The sequence below is a fragment of the Oncorhynchus tshawytscha genome, linkage group LG13, assembly GCF_018296145.1.
Source record: "Oncorhynchus tshawytscha isolate Ot180627B linkage group LG13, Otsh_v2.0, whole genome shotgun sequence".
Lineage (NCBI taxonomy): Eukaryota > Metazoa > Chordata > Actinopteri > Salmoniformes > Salmonidae > Oncorhynchus > Oncorhynchus tshawytscha.
The window spans coordinates 12,148,807-12,163,623 of NC_056441.1; the positions used below are offsets into that span (position 1 = coordinate 12,148,807).

The window sequence follows — 14,817 nt, forward strand, 5'->3', positions numbered from 1 at the left end:
TGCAAAAGTTGCACACATGGGAGAGAAAAATATTGTAGCCTAGGGTTCAGGAAAGCTTTGGACTTTATAAACCCATTTCATGCAATTCTACATCATTTTAGATGACTGGAGACTTTAGCACAATATTTCTTAATACCTCACAAATGGTCAAAATGACAGGCTACTTTGACGCTGACAAACTGAGAATCTGAGATCAATAAAAACGATATTGTCTTCAATCCATCAACTGCCTAGACCTAGGTGTGTGGAGACACACATATTGTACAATATGAGGAGGAAATTACAGTCCTAAAAAAGCTTTCTAGTTTCACTGACTCACCCAATGATGGTAGGCTCACTCACCGGGATGCTCTCGTGCCAAATGTTTTTCTCTCTTGTTTTACTTGGTAAAACAATGCTGTTCCCTCAATAGACCTATTTGGAAGTTGATAACTTTGTCGTCTACAGACAGACTAGTCTTCTCTTTTCAGCAGGATGCATTTTCTTTTCAACCTGTATTTTCCAGTGATTGTATTTGAAATATTGGGAAAGGTCTATTTTGGCTGTTGACATGGCTCGTGATTGGGCTACACACAATCCACAGCTAGGCAATTTAAAAAAAATAAACTATTGATCATCTGTGGCACAATTATAGGCCTACTCCTGGTGTATTATTCGGATTTGTTTCATTTATTTCTGAACAGACAGCAGAAATTTAATGACTTTGGCAAATATATTTCAATTTATCAGGCGTGCTGCTTCGCGCAGCCATGATTCTATAAGGAAATAAATGATGAAGTGTAACGCTGAGAGTTGATGAGAGTTGCATGCTCATGTCTATCAGAGTAGAGAGGGAGAGAGATCATAGAAAGTGAATCTCATTCTAGTTATGTGTGAGATACAGGCGCGCTTCTCTCTCTCATCACAGCAATGGCCACGCGTTGGTCTATATAGGCTACACTGTCGTGCAAATCATAAACCCGGCCGACCCAAAACGCATCAATTATCAGGCCGTTTTAACATGACAATTTTTAGGCGATAGCCAAGAGAATTACAGAGGAGTCAACCTGAATTAGTCTAACTGATTGCTTTTATTATAATTTTACATTACAAGTATTTTTCAAGCCACGAGATTTACCCGATCCTAGGAAATGGGTTCAGGAACGAAACAGTCCAGAAATGAAAGGTGTCGGATCCTGCTCATATTAAACACTGCTAATAGCTACATATTTTGTATTTATTCAAGTGCAGAGGTTTGTGTTAATTGTTTTTCAAAACCAAGACATTCAACATATTTTAATTCGTTTCTACAATACATGTACAAATCTACGGGGGAAAATTCTAAATAATAATGCTTCTATTGTTGACGTTGACCTGGCACTGACAGTGTAAAGGTGACTTGGAAAAACCGACATTATAATCAAGAGTGCACTGCATGGAGCATGGTTGACATCTAGTGGCCAAGATATATTCAGCTGGTATGCAGATTGTTGTATTTGCGCAGCCGCAGTTTGATACTTTCCTGACTATCGTAACCAGGAAATAAATCACGGAAGTAGCTAGCTGACACATCCATGCTTCTTTAAAATAGCCGTGATATTGCAATTTCGAGATGCAAAGTGACGAGCAGAATTCGGGGATTTTATAATGCACAAATATGAACTAATAGAAATTACATTTGATTGGTAAAAGACATGAGGAGACGTACAGTGTGGTCAACGATATCTAGCCATGGTTAGCCTAGCACCAGCCGACACCTGTGACCTCAATGACCAGTCCATAAACTACACTAACGTTACAGTATGAGCAATTCATCAACCGATGTTAATCTGCCTCAGCTAAATTCTCTCTGAGTTTCGCATCTGTCCTTGGCTCGGTTTCAGAAGAGAATAGAGTCGCTACGGTATCTGCCTGACACATTTCGTATTTGAATGACTAGACGGGAGTCCGGAGCATGTTTCAGACAACCTCTTTCACGACGCTGATAGTCGGGGTGTTCGTTGTGTATGTTTTGCACACTTGCTGGGTGATGTATGGCATCGTTTACACCAAACCTTGTGAGAACCCCAAATTGGAAAACTGCATCAACCCATATTTGGCAGGAAAACCAAGATTGCAGGTTTGTATACATCATTGCAAGCTACCTAGATGGAATGAAAACTTGCCAGTCAGACAGTTGTTTTGGGTGTGGAAACTGATTCGTGAACATTTGCTGTGTTCTTTATTCCCCAATCCCAGCTGAGTATCTACACAGCCTTGCGACCCAATGCTGATGGGGGACACACCCTCATTCACGAGGAGGAGGACTTTGATGTTGAGACCAAGTTTGAAAGGTGCAACATTTCTTAGGGTGCCAGGATATGGTGGTATCTATCAGTCAGTCAGTTGTAATAAGCACAATGATCACCTATGGAAACTTTGTGGTAGACACAGTCAGTGCTCTCTGGGTATTTGCAGGATGACTAGGACTTCATATTAGTCATCTGGAACCAAAACAAGTGCAGATATCTGCCCACATTCATAGTAACTGATTAACATTGAACAAACCGCATATAGAGACTACTTCAACCTGCAAAGATTGACCTCTCCCTGCTATATTTACGCAATAAGGCACAAGGGGGTTTGTGGTATATGGCCAATATACCATGGCTAAGGGATGTTCTTACGCACGACACAACTTAGAGTGCCTGGATACAGCCCTTTGCCTTGGTATATTTCCCATATACCGCAAACCCCAGAGGTGCCTTATTGCTATTATGAACTGGTTATCAAGAGCAGTAAAAATAACTGTTTTGTCATACCCGTGATATACCACGACTGTCAGCTAATCAGCATTCAGGGCTTGAACCAACCAGTTCATATTCACCTATGTATCCCTTTTCCTAAAGGATAGTGAATGTGTCTCTCCCAAAGAAGACCTGTAAGAATGGGACGCTGTATGCCATGGTGTTTCTTCACCAGGCAGGTATGTCCCCGTGGCAGGACCCCAGACAGGTGCATCTGGTGTCCCAGCTCACCACCTACATGATACCCAAACCACCAGAGGTCAGCCTGATCTCAGGGGAGGAAGCAACACAGGTCAGACTACGATTACACCGCACAATGGCTGCATTCTAAATAGCACAATATTCCCTTTTTAGTTCACTACTATGGGCTCTGGTGAGAAGTAGTGCACTATAAAGGGAGTAAAGTGATATTTGGGACGTAACCAACATTTACAAGATCCAAAGCAAGGCATTCATACGTCTCTTTATTATTAGGGTATGTCTGTATGCGCAGACAGTGTCTTGGAATCAACTGTTCTGAATTGTCCCTTTATAGCATCTTTTTTTTTTTTATCAGTCTGGTACATTTTAATACCTTTCACATTGGAATGCATTTTCTGTGGAGTACATCTTTAAAACTGTCATGCTGATTGTGATGTTCAGTTTTTCCCTGGTCTTTTTCTCTCTGATCTGCTGTGGTCATTGTGCCCAGGGCAGGCGGAGCAGCTGAAACGGAAGCCCAAAGGAGGTGACCCTGCAGTGGATCGGCCCGTGTCTCACTGGCGCTCCCGTCTCACCCTCAATGTGGTGTCAGAGGACTTTATCTTCGACAGGGACTTCCTGCCCAGCGACGTGCACCGCTACCTGCGAGTGTAAGAACGCACTTATGATACCATTCATCATACACTCATAAATGGACAGCTGGAACTAATGATACAATACACAACACCTTCTTCAGGGTGAAGAAGGCACAGTGATGCTGAAACATTGGTTTACCCAATCAATTACTGGGAGCTTGTATATAGAGTGTGACTCTCTTTATCTATTTTCAGAGCCTACAGTTTACTCGCCGTTAGTCAGCACCTTTACCAACTTTTTGGGGGTGTGCCAACACATGCTTTGTATTACAATGCAACAATTCTAAATTGAAGTTCCAGAGCCTTTATTTAAAGATGATCATCACTTCACTTATATGGAACAGTAAGACTTCACATTCTTACATGAAAGGCCACGAAAAAGGTGAGGGCTAAGAAGTACAGGTTGGTTTCCACACTAATGCCCTTGATTTCATCAGCATCTTTCTCAGTGAAGCCTGAAATCACAACAAATCAACTCATTAAAAGGCTCCCACAAGAGTGCACAGCCGACCCCATTTTGACGTAATTCCTTGCCTTCGAGCGGAAATGCTTGTTTTAGGTTCCACCTCTTATACATAATCACGAATTGGGGATGGGAAAGAATGTCCTGGAGATTTCCACATGGGACCGGGAAAGCATCAACAAATAGAGAACTGACAGCTGTCAGAGCCTCTTCCACTCAGACTTCATTAATGACATAACAGTAGCAAATGTTTTACTGTGTTCCAGATTTCAAAATGGAAAGAAGAGGGTGTACCTTCCACTGCTGTTTGTGGATGAGCTGAGCAACAGAGTGAAGGACTTGATGGAGATCAACAGCACCAGCACGGAACTCCCTCTCACTATCTCCTATGATACCATCTCCCTCGGGAAACTCCGCTTCTGGATTCACATGCAAGATGCCGTCTACTCTCTGCAACAGTTCGGTGAGTAGTACTATAGAAATAGCAGTATAATTCAATATCTCTATGGCTAGTACTATGACCAAACTCATTGGGACAGTTTACCGGACACAGATCAAGCCTTGGCCTGGACAAAACATTATTTTCCATGTAGATTCTTCATTGAGATTGCTTTTTAGTCGTGACTAGGCGTAATCTGTCCGGGAAACAGCACCCATTATGCTAGTTGATACTAGTGTACGGATTTGACACTAATCTGCATAAGTCATACTACCTACCGCCAGAGGATCACAAACTGAACGACCGCATCACGAGAGTGACTTCTGTCCTATAGTTGCTACTGTTCTGTCATTTAATGAAGTCTGAGGGGAAGAGGTTCAATAACTGTAGTAAGAAATATAAAATAAAATCCTTTGTTTTGTCTGTTTGAACATGCAAACTGATGCTTGATAAAGGGAGGAAATAAAAAAAATTCAACTGAAAGACAATGACCAGAGCTTACCCATGAAGTTGCACAACAATTTGAAGTCAATAAGTCACAGTTTAAGTCAAAGTTTGATATATTTGGGCTTGGAAGTGGGAAATACAAAGTGGGGATTTTTATTTTTTTCTGTGGCAATGCGGTGTGTTTCCCCTATGATAGGATGTGCTAATACTTTTGTCTGTTTCTTTTTAACGCTGGGTTTTAGTTGAATGTTACTATCCACCAGCATGGCATTGTTTATTCATCAGAAACACCTGCAAAGTTGGCCACCATAGTCTACACTTGGCCACCGTAGTCTTCACTTGGCCACCGTAGTCTACACTTGGCCACCGTAGTCTACACTTGGCCACCGTAGTCTACACTTGGCCACCGTAGTCTACACTTGGCCACCGTAGTCTACACTTGGCCACCGTAGTCTACATAGTCTACACTTGGCCAGCTGAGACATGGAGCAAATGAAAATAGGGGATGCAAACGCATGTTTTTGCACCTACAGGAAGCACCTTCAGGAAGTTAAAGCTTGGTCGCGAATGGGTCTTCCAAATGGACAATGACCCCAAACATACTTCCAAAATTGTGGCAAAATGGCTTAACCTCTCTGGGATATGTAGCGTCCCACCAGCCAAGATCCAGTGAAAATGCAGAGCGCCAAATTCAAATAAATTACTATAAAAATTCAACTTTCATGAAATCACACATGCAATACACCAAATTAAAGCTACACTTGTTGTGAATCCAGCCAACATGTCAAATTTCAAAAAGGCTTTACGGCGAAAGCAAACGATGCTATTATCTGAGGACAGCACTAAAGTAAACAAACAATCCTATTTCAACCCTCCAGGCGCGACACAAAACGCAGAAATAAAGATATAATTCATGCCTTACCTTTGACGAGCTTCTTCTGTTGACACTCCAATATGTCCCATAAACATCACAAATGGTCCTTTTTGTTCGATTAATTCCGTCGATATATATCCAAAATGTCCATTTATTTGGCGGGTTTGATCCAGAAAAACACCGGTTTCAACTTGCGCAACGTGACATTAAAATATCTCATAAGTTACCTGTAAGCTTTGTCCAAACATTTCAAACTACTTTTGTAGTACAACTTTAGGTATTTTTTAATGTAAATAATTGATCAAATTTAAGACGGGATGATCTGTGTTCAATACCGGAGGAAAACAAAGTGTAGCTAGCTTTCAGGTCACACGCCTCTAACAAAGAGTACACTTCCCTCGAGCCTCTTTCTGAACAGTGCTGCTTCTTCATTTCTCAAAGGAAAAACCTCAACCAATTTCTAAAGAGTGTTGACATCCAGTAGAAGCGATAGGAACTGCAAGAAGGTCCCTTAGAAATCTGGATTCCCAATGAAAACTCATTGAAAAGAGTGACCTCAAAAACAAACAAAAAACAAAAAAAATCTTAATGGTTTGTCCTCTGGGTTTCGCCAAATAAGTTCTGTTATACACAGACATGATTCAAACAGTTTTAGAAACTTCAGAGTGTTTTTTTTATCCAAATCTACTAATAATATGCATATCTTAGCTGCTGGGCCTGAGTAGCAGGCAGTTTACTTTGGACACGCTTTTCATCCGGACGTGAAAATACTGCCACCTATCCCAGATTAATTAAGGACCACAAAGTCAAGGTATTGGAGTGGCCATCACATAGGCCTTACCTCAATCCTATAGAAAATGTGTGGGCAGAACTGAAAAAGCGTGTGCGAGCAAGGAGACCTACAAACCTGAGGTGTATGTAAACTTCTGACTTCAACTGTATAAGAAGCTTGCGTCATTCTTCAGAGATGGAACCTAAAACAAGCATTTCCACTCAACGGCAAGGAATTACGTCAAAATGGGGTCAGCTGTGCACTCTGGTGGGAGCCTTTTTAATAATTTGGTTTGTTGTGATTTCAGGCTTCACTGAGAAAGATGCTGATGAAATCAAGGGCATTTTCGTGGAAACCAACCTGTACTTCTTAGCCCTCACCTTCTTTGTGGCTGCCTTTCATGTAAGAATGTGAAGTCTTACTGTTCCATATAAATGAAGTGATTTTAAAATGTTTAGTAACTTAGCAGTCGCTCTTATCCAGAGCGACTTACAGGAGTGCACATAGACAGATTTTTTTTCACCTAGTCGGCTCGAGGATTCGAACCAGCTAACTTTGAGGCTGTTACTGGCCCAATGGTCTTAACCGCTAGATCTACTTGCCACACACATGCATGACTGAGATTCACTAAATTATTCCTTTGTCACATTGCAAATTAAAAGCATGTTTCATTTGCAGCTCCTGTTTGATTTCCTGGCCTTCAAACATGACATCAGCTTCTGGAAGCAGAAGAAAAGCATGGTGGGAATGTCCAGCAAAGCAGGTGGGTGGACTTCTTACGAAGATGCTGTTAGGCAGGGTTGGGGTCAATTCCAATTAAAGTAATTCAGGACATGATTTTGAATTTAAAACTTTTAAAATGAATACAAACTGCTGTGCCTGGCACTTACTACAATACTCCGTTCAAAGGCACTTAAATAATTTGTCTTGCACATTCACACTCTGAATGGCATACATACACAATCCATGTCTCAAGGATTAAAAATCCTTCTTTAACCTGTCTCTAGAGGTCGATCGATTAATTGGCATGGCCGATTAATTAGGGCCGATTTCAAGTTTTCATAACAATCTATAATCGGCATTTTTGGATGCTGATTTCATTGCACTCCATGCGGAGGCTGTGTGGCAGGCTGACCACCTGTTACGTGAGTGCAGCAAGGAGCCAAGGTAAATTGCTAGCTAGCATTAAACTTATCTTGTAAAAAAAACTATCAATCTTAACATAATCACTAGTTAACTACACATGGTTGATGATATTACTAGTTTAACTAGCTTGTCCTGCGTTGCAAATAATCAATGTAGTGCCTGTTAATTTATCATCCAATCACTATCGCATTTGTGAAAAAAAGCACTGTCGTTGCACCAACGTACCATAAACATCAATGCCTTCCTTAAAATCAACACACAGGTATATTTTTTTAAACCTGCATAATTAGTTAAAAGAAATTCATGTTAGCAGGCAATATTAACTAGGGAAATTATGTCACTTCTCTTGCGTTCTGTGCAAGCAGAGTCGGGGTATATGCAGCAGTTTGGGCCGCCTTGCTCGTTGCGAACTGTGAAGACCATTTCTTCCTAACAAAGACCGTAATTAATTTGCCAGAATTTTACATAATTATGACATAACATTGAAGGTTGTGCAATGTAACAGCAATATTTAGACTTAGGGATGCCACCCGTTAGATAAAATATGGAACGGTTCCGTATTTCACTGAAAGAATAAACGTCTTGTTTTTGAAATGATAGTTTCCGGATTTGGCCATATTAATGAGCTAAGGCTCGTATTTCTGTGTGTTTATTATAATTAAGTCTATGATTTGATATTTGATAGAGCAGTCTGACTGAGCGATGGTAGGCAGCAGCAGGCTCGTAAGCATTAATTCAAACAGCACTTTTCTACGTTTGCCAGCAGCTCTTCGCAATGCTTGAAGCACAGCTCTGTTTATGACTTCAAGCCTATCAACTCCCGAGATTAGGCTGGCAATATTATAGTGCATATAAGAACATCCAATAGTCAAAGGTATATGAAATACAAATGGTATAGAGAGAAATAGTCCTATAATAATTACAACCTAAAACCTCTTAATAACTGGGAATATTGAAGATTCATTATTGAAGACTATGAATATTGAAGATGATGAAAGCTGGAACCACCAGCTTTCATATGTTCTCATGTTCTGAGCAAGGAACTTTAAACGTTAGCTTTTTTTTCTGGCACATATTGCACTTTTACTTCTCCAACACTGTTTTTGTATTATTTAAACCAAATTGAACATGTTTCATTATTTATTTGAGACTAAATAGATTTTTATTTATGTATTATATTAAGTTAAAATAAGTGTTCATTCAGTATTGTTGTAATTGTTGTAATTGTCATTATCACAAATATATATAAAAATCGGCCGATTTAATCGGTATCGGCTTTTTTTGGTCCTCCAATAATCGGTATCGACGTTGAGAAAACATAATCGGTCGACATCTAGTCTCCTCCCCTTCCTCTACACTGATTGAAGTGCATTTAGCAAGTGACATCAATGAGGGATCATAACTTGCACCTGGTCAGTCTAATGTTTTGTCTGCTCAGTGTATTTGCAGTTTTTGACTATTCCCCTTACATGTGTTTATGTTGTGGTCCTTTCCAGTACTGTGGAGGTGTTTCAGCACCATTGTGATTTTCATGTACCTGTTTGATGAGCAGACCAGCCTGCTGGTCCTCATTCCTGCTGGAGTAGGCTCCATGATCGAGGTACGTCTCCTCACAAGCATTTAGTGGTTTTATCCCAAATGGCTCCCTATGTAGTGCACTACTTCTGACTAGGGCTATTACAGTTGAAGTCAGAAGTTTACATATACCTTATCCAAATACATTTCAACTCAGTTTTACACAATTCCTGACATTTAATCCTAGTAAAAATTCCCTGTCTTAGGTCAGTTAGGATCACCACTTTTTTTTTAAGAATGTGAAATGTCAGAATAATAGTAGAGAGAATGATTTATTTCTGCTTTTAATTCTTTCATCACATTCCCAGTGGATCAGAAGTTTACATACAATCAATTAGTATTTGGTAGCATTGCCTTTTAAATTGTTTAACTTCGGTCAAACATTTCGGGTAGCCTTCCACAAGCTTCCCACAATGAGTGACAGAGCTGGTGTAACTGAGTCAGGTTTTTAGGCCTCCTTGCTCGCACATACTTTTTCAGTTCTGCCCACAAATGTTCGATATGATTGAGGTCAGGGCTTTGTGATGGCCACTCCAACAACTTGACTTTGCTGTCTTTAAGCCATTTTGCCTTCCTGACTGATGTTTTGAGATGTTGCTTCAATATATCCACATAATTTTTCTGACTCATGATGCCATATATTTCATGAAGTGCACCATTCCCTCCTGCAGCAAAGCACCCCCACAAAATGATGCTGCCACCCCCGTGCTTCATGGTTGGGATGGTGTTCTTTGGCTTGCAAGCCTCCCCCTTTTTCCTCCAAACATAACGATGGTCATTGTGGCCAAACAGTTCTATTTTTGTTTCATCAGACCAGAGGACATTTCTCCAAAAAGTACGATCTTTGTCCCCATGTGTAGTTGCAAACCGTAATCTGGCTTTTTTTATGGCGGTTTTGGAGCAGTGGCTTCTTCCTTGCTGATCGGCCTTTCAGGTTATGTCGCTATAGGACTCGTTTTACTGTGGATTTAGATACATTTGTACATGTTTCCTCCAGGATCTTCACAAGGTCCTTTGCTGTTCTGGGATTGATTTGCACTTTTTGCACCAAAGTACGTTCATCTCTAGGAGACAGAACGCGTCTCCTTCCCTATTTAACTGTCCTTCCTCACAAAGTTTGCACTTGTTTAATAATTCATATTTGAAATTAAATGATTGGTATATAGATTTGTGGGAAGTAGTAAATGAGTGCACACTTCAGGAGAATGCCGATATTATTGGGACGCAGGAGAATGCCGATATTATTGGGACGCAGGAGAATGACCATATTATTGGGACGCAGGAGAATGACCATATTATTGGGACGCAGGAGAATGACCATATTATTGGGACGCAGGAGAATGACCATATTATTGGGACGCAGGAGAATGACCATATTATTGGGACGCAGGAGAATGACCATATTATTGGGACGCAGGAGAATGACCATATTATTGGGACGCAGGAGAATGACCATATTATTGGGACGCAGGAGAATGACCATATTATTGGGACGCAGGAGAATGACCATATTATTGGGACGCAGGAGAATGACCATATTATTGGGACGCAGAAGAATGACCATATTATTGGGACGCAGGAGAATGACCATATTATTGGGACGCAGGAGAATGACCATATTATTGGGACGCAGGAGAATGACCATATTATTGGGACGTAACTCAGGGTCTGGCAATAGAGTGCCATTTGGGACACACAGTGTTTCCCTAAAGTTCTCTATTTACACAGTTACTGTTGTTCACGTTCGTAAAATGTCTGACCCCATTGACTTTTGTCAGATTGAGTTGATCATCTTTTTCTGTTTGCTGCCCAATTCAGTGACTATCAATGTGGTCCCCTTTGGTAGGTTTGGTAATTCCATCATCCTGTGTCCTGGTTTCTCTTAATCCCCCTATGTTTTAGATCCTTGTGGATGATTGTGTTCTTGTAGTTGAGTGCACTATGTCCTCTCGACGCCTGACTGGTTTATCTGTCCCTCTACAGGTGTGGAAGGTGAAGAAAGCCTTTAAAATACAGGTTATCTGGAAAGGTGTAAAACCCACATTTATTGTAAGTCTGGTTTGTTTGTAAAGATATCAGTTTATCGGAGTTAATTTCCTCAGGATTACGTTTGGTCTCTGTTTGTTCTACATTGATATCAGTGTCTGTTTGTCTCCCCACAGTTTGGAAAGTCTGACGAATCAGAGAGGAGGACTGTAGAGTATGATACTCTTGTGAGACTTGACATATACCTTTTTTTATGTCCAAAAATGACATGTTCCTTTTGTCCTCAGTTTGTATACAGTAGCGTTGTCAGAAATAGCAACCGTTTGATTTTCCTTGCAACGTTCTTCTCTTCCCAGGCAATGAAGTACCTGTCGTATTTACTCTACCCAATGTGTATTGGAGGAGCGGTTTATGCCTTAGTGTTTTTGAGATACAAAAGGTAGGCTATAACTCTGGAAAATAACAGTAGGGTCTACTACAGTGATGGACAACTGTAGTAGTTTTTTGGGAGCGAGAAATTATTATTTTGGATTTTAAAAAGACCCCAGGCTACACTTGAAATTACAATGGACCTCTGTCTTCTGGCAATAACGTCCCTTTTTATTGCCTGCAAATAGAGTTTGACTAACAAATCAACTTCCCCAAAAAATCTGTGTGGCCATCGGTGGCATTTAGAAATCTCAGTGTGGCCCTGGAGCCTCGATGTTGGCCAGACACGGTCTACGATGTGTTTTGAATGTGTAATAATGTCTCACCTGCTTTCTGTTTGGCAGTTGGTTCTCCTGGATCATCAACAGTTTAGTGAATGGTATGTTCTCTGACACTATCCTGAAGCCAGCATGATTTGCTTTAATTCACTTTTAAAAGCCAGATTTACCTTAAGTGTTGTTGTTTTTTTTTTGTTTAGATCAAATGTTTTCTTGTATGTTCAGTCAATAGGCAGAATCATTGGACAAATAAGAAATGCTTTGTCAGTGCACGTTCATGATCACATGATAATTAATACTAGAAGCATTGATATTGTCATTGATGGTCTCTTTTTTGACAGGAGTGTACGCTTTTGGATTCCTCTTCATGCTACCTCAACTCTTTGTTAACTACAAGGTCAGTTACATTATACTGTGCATTAGTGCCCATGTCTTCTGTCTTCTGTTCTATGTTATCTTTAGCATGCCGCTAAAAGCCAGATGCTGGTGTCTATATCGATTATTTTCTTGTTTCAACAGTTCAAATCTGTGACACATCTACCCTGGAAAGCATTCATGTATAAAGTGAGTGAATTATATAAGATCTCATTTGAGAGATCGCCAGGTTTTACACTGTTGGATGTCTCGGAAAGGGTTTTATCATTGAAGGACAGTAAGAGCATGGCTACTGGAATGTGTCGTAATTGTTACAATGAAACATCCATGAATCTATCAGAAAGAAAAACGACATAAAGTGATGAAACTGAAGGACGTTAATGATAGTAGTTTATATTTGTCCATCCCCAGGCGTTCAACACCTTTATCGACGACATATTTGCCTTCATCATCACAATGCCCACCTCCCACCGGTTAGCCTGCTTCAGGGATGATGTGGTCTTCCTCGTCTACTTGTACCAGAGATGGTAAGCCACACGGCAGATACGCACACAGGGGCAGGATCTTAATTTGAGAATTTGCTGAGAATTTCCCTACGCTGCAGAAAATGTCGATGAGCTTTGTGATTTACATAAATTCACTGAAAACTCCCCACTGATCAAACAACATTGTAGACTAAACATTCAAATTCTGTTACTGCAAGATTATTTCTCTGCAACAATACTGGTCAAATGAAGATCCTATACACACACTGCACTAAATTGACTGTCACTTGTAAGTAACAATATCTCCAATGCTACAACAGAATATCCTCACATTGAATGCATCAATTTGTTTACTACAACTTTTTTCCACTATTTTTCTATCGTAAGGCTGTATCCTGTTGATAAGACCAGAATGAACGAATACGGACTGTCTTACAATGAGGAGGAGAAACCCAAAGGAAAGTCCCACAAAGACTAAAACTGATCACAGACACACATGCAGGTCCTGAGAGCCATATGTAGAATATGGACCTACACGTTGCTGTGTTGGGATTGGGTACAATGCTTATAAAACACATTGGTGTTATTTGTCAGAAGGTGGATTTGCTTAGGGAAGGTTCAGCTATCCTTACTGCCCTGCTAAGCCCCTCACTCCCAGCCAGTCACCACCCACCCACCCACCCACCTTATACCTACCCAGACCATTGAAGACTTGAGTGGGCTTTCCTAAGCAATGCGATGCCTAGCACAGCACTGGTTGAATTGACTGCAGCTGCCTCCAGTTGAAGGAGCATGGACCAACCCATTATGTATACAATGATTGGTGAATGTGTTTGTCTATGGAATGAGACCAACTCAGTCCCACACACCCCTTGCCTGCCTACACCTGTCGTCGCCCCCCCCATCCAACTTATATAAAAGAACACCTGGTGTTTCATATCATGATGTCATCATCAGGAGACGCTGACTGATGTCACCATGTTTTGTTCTCTTGGTCAAAACGTCCAGAATCCTGTTTGATCATTCAGGAGAAGATATGTGCATTGGTTTGTATTTGACCTTGTATTAGAACATGAAGACCATGAGATGATGGTGCCAAATATGGGAAATTATATTTGATGTGCTTTGAATGTTACATTTTGTTAATTGTTATTAAAGCATTTGAAAATGTTTGATTGTTTTGGTGGAGTTTTGAGTAAATTAATAAATTGACTTCAGTGTTATAAGGACCAATTGGGTGGAAATTATATTTACTTTTGTCAAAATATGATTTAAGACTCATATGATATGTGACGATGTCTGGTCTTTTAAAAAATGTTTATTGATCAAGTTCTATCAGATGTTGCCGTACAGGGTTGTTTGACTCATACCCTACGACTTCCTGCTGCTTTTCTGTACTACATGATCATTAATTGCACCCGCCTGGTGTTCCAGCTCTAAATCAGTACCTGATTAGAGGGGAAGGATGCAGTGGAACTGGATTTGAGGTTCGAGGGCTGTAGGTGATGCTTTGTTTTCAAACAAATCTCTTGTTTGCTTTCCTCCCACCAGGATGGGTATCATTTAATTTAGCCCATATTAGTTTCATTTTGTGAATTGTTTGCATCATGCCATGGCTGTAGGCAGGTGTCCAATGAACCAAGTCGGAAGTTTACGTACTCTTAGTTTGGCGTCACTAAAACTCGTTTTGCAACCACTCTACAAATTTCTTGTTAACAAACTATAGTTTTGGCAAGTCGGTTAGGACATCTACTTTGTGCATGACACAAGTCATTATTCCAACAATTGTTTACATACAGATTATTTCACTGGATCACAATTCCAGTGGGTCAGAAGTTTACATACACTAAGTTGACTGCCTTTAAACAGCTTCTAAAGCCATGACATTTGAGTCAATTAGAGGTGTACCTGTGGATGTATTTCAAGGCCAACCTTCAAACCCAGTGC

General features: G+C 40.5%; 1 protein-coding gene across 1 annotated transcript; it reads left to right on the forward strand.

Moving 5' to 3' along the window:
* The first annotated feature begins 1,488 nt into the window (after positions 1-1,488).
* Positions 1,489-14,100, forward strand: LOC112245996 (cleft lip and palate transmembrane protein 1-like protein). Its single transcript, XM_024414254.2, has 16 exons — positions 1,489-2,098; positions 2,218-2,312; positions 2,868-3,057; positions 3,462-3,616; positions 4,331-4,527; positions 6,904-6,998; positions 7,275-7,359; positions 9,239-9,342; positions 11,301-11,366; positions 11,480-11,530; positions 11,660-11,742; positions 12,077-12,111; positions 12,352-12,407; positions 12,530-12,574; positions 12,797-12,912; positions 13,258-14,100. Exons 1-16 carry the CDS (start codon positions 1,934-1,936, stop codon positions 13,346-13,348), a joined length of 1,629 nt encoding a protein of 542 aa, XP_024270022.1. The 5' UTR covers positions 1,489-1,933; the 3' UTR covers positions 13,349-14,100.
* The last annotated feature ends 717 nt before the right edge of the window (positions 14,101-14,817 follow it).